This window comes from Esox lucius, chromosome 4 (genome assembly GCF_011004845.1).
Source record: "Esox lucius isolate fEsoLuc1 chromosome 4, fEsoLuc1.pri, whole genome shotgun sequence".
Taxonomy (NCBI): Eukaryota; Metazoa; Chordata; class Actinopteri; order Esociformes; family Esocidae; genus Esox; species Esox lucius.
In genome coordinates this window covers 21,109,174-21,118,568 of record NC_047572.1, presented here as the reverse complement: position 1 = coordinate 21,118,568, position 9,395 = coordinate 21,109,174, and the positions used below count along the sequence as shown (strand labels likewise).

Genomic DNA, 9,395 nt, shown 5'->3' with positions numbered 1-9,395 from the left:
CTGAGCAGATTGTGAAATACTCAGACCGGCCCGTCTGGCACCAACAACCATGCCACGCTCAAAATTGCTTAAATCACCTTTCTTTCCCATTCTGACATTCAGTTTGGAGTTCAGGAGATTGTCTTGACCAGGACCACACCCCTAAATGCATTGAAGCAACTGCCATGTGATTGGTTGATTAGATAACTGCATTAATGAGTGTGTGTGTGTGTGTGTGTGTGTGTGCTTCAATTCCGTTATTTAAACATCAATATATTGGTTCGTTTTCTCACCAGATGAGGGCACTGCAGCTGTAAAATGTCATCTTTGAGAACTGGATGAGAATCAAGTCTGGATGAGAGTGACGACTGGATGAGAATCAAGTCTGGATGAGAGTGACGACTGGATGAGAATCAAGTCTGGATGAGAGTGACGACTGGATGAGAATCAAGTCTGAATGAGAGTGACGACTGGATGAGAACCAAGTCTGAATTGAAGTGAAGGCTGGATGAGAAGGAAGATGAGGCTGGATTTTATTTAGTTGATGTGTAGGTCTATCGATATACGTGTAATTGAAGAAATTGCTTTTTATGCTTAGACAACTTTAAAACACAGGTCAACAAAATAGGAAGGCAGACGACAATCTCTGTTTTATTGTAGTGGGCAGCCTTCAACTTATAATTGGCTACCCTACACAACTATTTTTTAACGGCGTGCTTATCCTTATCACGGAGTCATTCTAAAAGCACGTGTCACTGTTATAACCACTTCTATTTTAACAAGCCTGCAACTAAAAACAAAACCTCTTTACCAGGCAACATCAGTTAAAAGAACATGCCCGTTACCAGTCCAGTTATTAGTTGCATACGCACACCCATCTTAAGACCTAAAACGGAGACAACTTAAATATTCAGGGTTTTTCCGTGAAGACTGACAAACACTTTGAAACTCATTCAAAAAGTTCATAGAACTTCATTATTTCAGACAATGATTGTAAAGAGCAGATGAGTGCCATTAAAAAAAAGTTAGAAGAACTTTCTGCTTTTGGTGACATCAGCGCACTGTGAACCAGTAGGAATCTGAAGTGGAGAATTTGGGGGTTGGAAATAGGTATGAGTTTTCTCGCAGGGACTCCAGCCTACATGCGCTCCGCTGAAGTTTTGTGATTAAGAGTTCTAGTGTTTCTAAAAGACATCAATTTGAATTGGACTGTGTGATGCTGCTTACTATCTGGAGTTCACGCAAGAAATGAGAAATTGTTATCACATCTACTTAATGTAGGCCAACATTTCTTCTTTTGGACTTTAAAAAATATATATTTGGAGAGGTTACGAGGAAGATTGTTCTAAGTAAAATTATAAACGAATTTGGGTGAAGATCTTTGAAATTTCATTTAAAAGGAGGATTTTTTTCATTATCAAATATTTCAACAGTTTTGTATCAATGGTGAGGAAACAGCAGTACACGAGTCGGACTTTGAATGAGCGCAACTCCGCGTTGATTTTCTTTAGGAAGTTACTCAACTTTGAGGAATTGATCTATTCATATTCTTAAATTCTGGACACATTTGACTTTCAATTAAAACTTTTAGGGATTACTTCTTTATACCACTTTTTTCTTTAGTGTTGAATTATTTTACTTTTAAAGACTTGTTTGCCACGGTGGATACCATGCTACCGATTGTGCAAGAGAAGTGGACGGCGTATCACTGGTGTATATGGTTTCTTCTGTGCGGATTGCTGTGCTCTGCCGCCGTGCATGGATGTCCTCACAAATGCAGTTGCTCTGGATCTCATGTGGATTGCCAGGGTCAAGGCTTCAGGACCGTGCCAAAAGGAATACCTAGAAACGCGGAACGTTTGTAAGTAGATTAATGAAACAACCCTTAGCGCATAATGTGTACATTTCTACGGCTAGAACCTAGATAATGTTAGAGCAGTTACTGTAGTATTATTAAACTGTTACTATGCAGAGCATGTTTTATGTGGTTCTAATAAATGATATATCTATGAAGATGCGACACATCTGGCACCTGCCTTGCCCGCGTGCCTTTGTCAGCTGCAGCTGTTGATCTTTAGGATGCGGACATGTTACCTCAAAATGTTGACAGGTCTTCAGTTGAACTATTATCTGTTCTTCATGCGAATATAGAGTATTCACTGTTTTGGAAAGTTATTATTTAAACAGAAACAATAAGTTAAAGGTTTTTGAGGCGGTTACTATTGTGTCTATTTTGTTTCATTTATTTTAACGGAAGAGCTATTTTTGATGGATCCTCCACCGGACCTGTCGGACCACGCTAACCAGGCATAGTTAGATATGTCATTCAGTACAAATGTGAACCAATTAGACCAGAAGTGGCATAACGAAGTGTAAAAATTAGTACTAAATGATGAGGTGCCCTTGTCCCCTCAAACATCCAAACTTCTGTAACCCATAATTCAGTGAAATATCATAAATAATAGTTTTACCTTAAAAGGAAATTAGAAATGTTCATTATCATGGGTTGATAACAAAGCCTTGTACAGGAATTTAACAGGGAATAAGTAGGAACAGCTGGAAAGGATGTGACACAAAGTAGTGAGTCACCAATATAATTGTTAAAATCAAGACATCTGCCTGTGTGTCCTGTGTCATGTGCATTGTCACTTTTGGGAGTGCCAATAGCTGAGGTCTGACCTGTGGCTTCAACGTAGCCTGAAGCCTCCACATTTTATTTCAAGTCCATTAACCTGAGGACTATGCATGAAATTGCATTCCGATGGAGAAGCGGGTCCCAAAATCCCTGAAAATGCGGTGTTTTCACCTCTGGTGATCCGAAGAGATGGAACCTATTATCTAGCATAACTAAGCAGCTTAAGGACAGCAGGGGTTACAAAACACAAGGCACTGCAACAATAAACAATAATTTTGCTTGGAAGTGGTATGAAAGCAAACTGGTCGCATTAGCCATGGGCTAGTTGACCCCCTAAGACCTGTTGGATTCGAGAGCGCAATCCCAATCCATTTAACACTGAGAAAAAATAAATAATTATACAAGGTGAGATTAGAGTGTTCCATTTTAGGTTCAAGTGTAAATTTTCTTTATTACATTGTTGCCAGGCAAGTTCCATAATTATATAACATTTTATTGGAGAGGAAATTGTGATTAGAATTAACTCTGTCTTATTTTTTTCAAGTAAAAATGTAATAATTGCTAGACAACATGTAATAATTGCTAGACAACATGTAATAATTGCTAGACAACATGTAATAATTGCTAGACAACATGTAATAATTGCTAGGCAATGTTAGCGGGTTTAACATAATAATAAGATGAAACCTGCTCGTTGACCATTCCGGTTTCCCAAAGGGAATGCCAACCTAGCTCCTGTTGAATACCAAAGAAGAAGCTCAATCAGTGTTGTCCTCATTACTCAGGACCACTTGAGGTCTCATTTGCATCTTGTCCTAGCAGAAGGAATGTGAGGGCTTAACGACGATGGCGAAGGTGGAACAGGCACCTCTTCTCTAGGGTGCAATTCACACCCTGCTCGAGTTCCCGGAACACCTTGGAGTTGTTGATTTAGCTCTAATGACGAAGCCCTTGCCCCATGCTGGGCAGTGGGCACCATGACTTCACTGTTGGAACGCGGCTTCCTTCCATAACCACAAGTTCCTTTACATTACATACGTACATTCATAAAATTTTTAACAGTCTTTGTATTCTCAGAAACTACACCTTGAAACTGATTGCTATTACTCAGTTACTCACATCTCTCTCTCAGACACATGCACACATACACACAGTCTCTCTCTCTCTCCCTCTCTCTCCCCCACTCCTGCCTCATGTAATAAATGCCATCATCTCCACAGTGGAGTTTTATCTGTTCCCCAGCTTTCAGCAGACTTCACACTGGTGTGCTTGTTGAGCAAGCTGCTGCAGCTACTGGCTCTTATCAAGCTACTGATGTTCAGGGTTGCTGAAGCCACGATGGACGAACCACAGCCCGGCCGCACCCATAGTCCACCAGCACTCTCAGGGTGGGAGAGTGCAGCTGTTGGCTGAGGACGATGCCTGTGCGGTTACCATCACTTAATTAACCCATCCATCATCCTAGTTACACTGCTTATCCCTTACAGGGAGGAGTAAATTATCCTAGACGATTTGTAGCCTACTGTACAAAGGTACTACGTACTGCTACGTCCCAAATTCGGTGTCTAAATGATGAACAAGATGAATCGACCCCGAGTGGGACTTAGCTGGGCACGTGTCAGTATGTGAATCTTTGAGGTTTGTTGCTGTGGTTGAACATTTCAACTGTCTGATAATGAGATTAACGTCATTGGGAGGCTGCCTCTGGCACTGCCAGCAGGCAAGACTCCGATTAGCCTACTGGGCAATAACATCCGTACATCTTCTAAAAAAAAGATCCACCGTGGAAAATATTTGGAGGTGCTTTATTTCAGCCAGCACTTCAAAGACCAGAGCTGGCAAAGAGCGGAAGCAGACTTTCTGTTTGAGAGTTTGTTAAAAAAGTGGTCCAAGTCACGAATGTGTTCTTTAAGAAGTTAGTACAAAATGCAGCAAGACAGAAGTCCATAACTCGTCCAAGTGTGTGTCATACTTTAATGCTAGACACGTTTTGATAGTATGTAAAAGTCTGTAAGCTTGAGGCCATTTTAGGTTAACAGGGACCATTTTCTAATTGTTAGGGTTCTGTCTCCAAAGCAACGATACACATCAAGGCCTTTTGCTTTGTTCCCTCATGCTTTATATTTTCAGCTCTTAGGTGGATGTAATGGTGTTTATCCCAATCTAACAAATATAGATACCTCTGCATGTCTTGGCACCTTTGTCACTGTGACGTAAGCTACACAAGGGCCCCAAACACTATGTCGCAGCTAGCAACCTAGTAAACAACTTATGGAGCCAGCCAGGAATCACTGCATGTTCTCTGTACAGTGCAGTGAGAACGTAGCTGGGAGAATGACTATGCGTGTCGACGTAAGCTGCGGGTAATATTCCCATAGGCAGTCATGATGCCTAGGCAGGAACAAGCTGCCGTCTGATGGTGTTTCATGAGGAATGGATGGACCGTGTGGACCGTGAGCTGCTCTGATCTTTAGCAACATTGTTAGTGGCTTTGTACCAGGGTGCTGGGTGTCTGGTGGAAACGCTTGTCCATTGTGTAGGTGTGACTGGAGATGACTGTCAGTCTTTTTACTAATTAGTGTATTTTGCAACACCTTTATCTTACAATACTCGTATTACTCAATATTTGGGAATACACCAAGGTCTATGGTTGAAATGGAGTCTGTTTATCCTAAAATAATTTTTCAAACTTGTGGCAACCAGACACATATCGTGGTTGGTTGCCAGGTTGTGGGCATGGTTGTCAAAGTGTTTCCTAGAAGCACCAATGTTTGTCTATCACATTGCTATTGTCTCCTTCTTAAAAACAACATAGGGAGTGTTTGTGTGTTCAGTCTACAGTACGTCATGAATGCTGCATGTCACATGACACATCTTAGACAAGCAGGTCTGGATCAGACCAAATCAAAAACAATCATAGATTTAGTGTTCTTGACTGTACTCTACTGAACTGCTGTGAAACGTACTACTCAATACACTTCATTGCTTTGCACAACACTGCACTCAGCGGATGAAACTGTACTGTGCTACACTGTGTGCCTAAACTTGTGAAACACAGATGTCTTTTCAATGACTGAAAATATGACTTCTAAGTGTAGTTTAGCTTACTGGGACGGTACATTTATTCCTGCCTTTGTGTCATGGCCGCTCTGTTCGCCTGCTCCTCGGCTTCATCCATCTTCCTTGGTTTACGTATAGGCTGTTTCCTACAACCCCCCCCCCCTCACAACGCCAAAACTTTTGGTCGCTCACAAGCAATTTCCCTGAGATGAATGCTATGAGGACTGTCATGTCTGTCAGATCGCGTTTCACACAGAAGTGTTAAAAGTGCCCTAGTCACCTCTAAGGTCCTCCTTACAGATCTAATCTAAGGAGTCATGTACTATACACAGTCCAAGCACTGACTTAGGTACACTTGGAAGACTGGCCTGTCTACCTGTCAGCCCTTTGAAAATAAACCATCTTGAATTTTAGCAGATGCGGCAGGATAAATTGAGATGGAATGTCTGAGGGATTCTTGTAATAAATGCATCGGCTCAGCCAAGGCTGAAATGTGTGAGCTGTTGCTGGAAAGGCATGCAGGGTGTTGTGGGCTAAAGAAATGATTTAGACAACAAAGGTTCTAATTAAATCTAACCTTTTGGGCTCATGGCGCCCCATAAGTGAGGACAAAAATGCAGAACTTTTGAGACCTTCTCAAAAAATATCCCTTGTGAAGGAAATGAAAGTTAGAAAAGGAGTATTTGATTCCTCCAATTGGCGATTGGGTTTACAAATCTCCCTATTTGTTCAATCACAAGTGGAAATGAAGCAGAGTTCCAACAGGAAAACACACAGGAATGGGAAAAGCTCTGATGTACTGGAAAAGACATGCGTACTGCGGTAGGGAGGGAAAGAGGGAGCACTGGGCCAAGTTCCACCCTGGAAACCACCAATATCCCGATAAGAGCCTTATGAAAACATTGCATCAGTTGTGCTAGTCTCAAATGTCTTTTAGTTTGTGTGTGATCTGGAAATGCTTTTGATGATAGCCATCCATCCCATTGCCAGTGCAGATTTGAATAACATGCACTGTACAATGTCTGCTATGTTAATTGCTAATCTCCAATTACTTGTCAACTGTTCACTGTAATATGGCCGTGTAAGTGCAAGAGGAAAGAATGTGCTCGCTCTGTTCTGTCCACGTTCACCCTTTTAAAATGGAAATGAAAGACATAATAATGTTCTTTCAAATGAAATGTCTGCATACGTACATACATGCTGCTCTGCTTTATCTCAAGAGCAAGTGTGCTGAATGACAATGTTGAAATATTGCGCGGAAGATTGTACTCTGCGAAGGTCTGAATTTTCCACTGATGAAAAATCTTTGTCAAATAGTCCCAAGCTCCAGAGGAGGAACTCAATTAAGATTCCAAACATGGTTCTGAGGCTTTGAGAAGGAAATGGAGCATACCTATCTGCTGTGGAAGACCAGACGACATTGGCTTTGAAGAAAATAACAGGAGATTACAGCAGGAAACTCATTGTGAAGCAGAGCATTAGATGAAAAAAAAAATAAAGACTGTTTGTGATTTTATGAACATTTTCTCCCATGGATTTAAAGGGGCTTTGGGAGCCTTCTTGGTAGGTGTCACACGATATGTCATTTGTGCAACATAACGTTTTCCTGCCCAGTTGGTCAGTGTACCAATAAAGTGCTCCTGTAAGTGATTTACCCTGAGGTAAGTAAAACGGTCTGTCAGCTTCTGTCCCAGACTAGTTGGTTCAATGGTTTAAAGGCCTTGAGAGGGTGGGGTGGCCTGGGGGGCAATATGAGGCCCCGAACACCTGCTGTTTGGATTGCCACCTTATCCTTCACACAAATGAAAACAAACAATGGCCAGCAGGGCGCACAAAAGCCCCTTGTAGCTCAATGACCCCCACCTGGTCACTTAAAGGGGTGTTATAGAAGCTGATTTCATTTGCTTTTTTGTCCAGCAATTCCTTATTATAGCCCCTGGTAAAACAGGTTTTCCTGACTGTAACGGTTACTGGGAATGGTGAGGGATGGAGATAAAGAAGGAGAGATTGGAAAGCGAGGGTGTATGAAAGCTGGGTTAAACAGAATAGGGGAAAGACAGCGTTGTGTGGGAGGGAGGGAAAGGTGAGTAGGGGTAAGGGATGGAAAGAGATAGGGAGAGACAGCGCTCCAGTGAGAGAGGGAGAGTTAGACAGCGAGGGAGAGGGAACGATAGAGTGAGAGAGAAGTAATGTGAGGGAGCACAGTGAGGGCGAGGCGGGTGAAGGAAAGGCAGTAGTCCGTCAGGACCCCGTCCTCTCCGAGGGCACAATATGGCTCCCATTAGAGGTCTTTATGTGCAGAGCTGGGGAAGCCTTTTGAAATCCAATATGCCTTTAAATCAGATTTATAAATGTTTATGTATATTATGAGAAACACACACTGAGTCCAGCGTTAGGAGAGCCTTGTGTGTCTGTGTTTGTGTACGTACATGTGTGTGTGTTGGGGGATATGTGTAAGTGTGTGTGTGTGTGTGTGTGTAACTGTGTGTATATTGTGTTGTTTATTGTGTGTACTTTCCCCCCTAATTATTCAAGTGCTGCAAAATTCCAACAAAACAGTTCCCATAGAGGAAATAAGTCTGAATCCATTTTGAATGTACACAGATTTTCATTTACGTACACATTCTAAGAAGCAGTTAAAACACGTCTGGAACTAAAACATCCAATCTTAAGAAGGAACTTTTTGTTCATGCTCCCACCAATAGAATTTCATATTTGTTATATGCATTTCTCATGCTCTAGTAGCGCGCCGCATTCATGCTGCCAGTTAGGACTATACAGTACAATACACACTGACTTAGTGGCTGGGGCAGGCTTATGATCCCTTTGCCATTGGTATGGTATGTGTGGATTTCCATGAAGGAACACATGTGCAAACACACACAAACACTCACACGCACACTGGTGAACATCGTGGCATCTTACCTTCAGGCCCCCGGAGTGTGGGGCCACTCAAACTCCTGGAGGGCCCTTCTTTGCTCAGTCAGGTATTGAGGTGAAAGGATTCAGTGTCTTGGGTAGAAGGCAAATGCCAGAGAGGGACTGATGAGAGGGTGGGGTCTTGCCCTGCTCCATGTCTTAGGGGCAACCGTTCACAACATGACAATAACCTACTCTGACAGACAGACGCCAGCTTTCAACACCGAGCACCCCAGCATCACCTCACAGCCAGGAGGCCCAAGGCATCATCTCCACGAAGCAGAGCATTGCAACCTGGGCCTTAGCCAGGAAAACTGAAATGCATTAATAAAAACAACATAGCATTAATATCCCTTGCTCACCAGCATTGACAGAACACTGATAAAATGGGACTGGTTATGATGTGTGATTACAGTTCTGACGTCCTCTCTCTCTCTCCCTCTCTCTTTTTCAGGGATCTGGACAGGAATAACATCACCAGGATCACAAAAGTTGACTTTTCTGGCATCAAGAACCTGCGAGTTTTGTAAGCATTATCCATTCTTCGCATATGATAAACATCTTTATGTATAAAGTAAATTACCATTGTATTTTGAGTCAAGGCAAATGCAGCTCATTGGTATGTGTTACCTCAAATAGTTTTGTGAAAGTAAGTTATATTTATTAGGAATGATACAGGTTATAGTGATTACATTGAAAGTGATGTTTGTGCTTAAACAACAATTTGCTATAGGGGAATTGTCTCTATAAAAATGTGCACTTTCCTACAATTACGAGCTATTCAAAACAACAAAGCAAATGG

At 42.0% G+C, this 9,395-nt stretch overlaps 1 protein-coding gene across 1 annotated transcript in view; it reads left to right on the top strand.

Moving 5' to 3' along the window:
- Positions 1-1,119: 1,119 nt before the first annotated feature.
- Positions 1,120-9,395, top strand: part of slit3 (slit homolog 3 (Drosophila)) — a 171,596-nt gene continuing 163,320 nt past the window's right edge. Inside the window, exons 1-2 of the mRNA XM_010899016.4 lie at positions 1,120-1,840; positions 9,048-9,119. Coding sequence (XP_010897318.2) covers positions 1,650-1,840; positions 9,048-9,119 — 263 coding nt within the window. The 5' untranslated portion in view covers positions 1,120-1,649. The remainder of the gene's footprint in view (positions 1,841-9,047; positions 9,120-9,395) is intronic.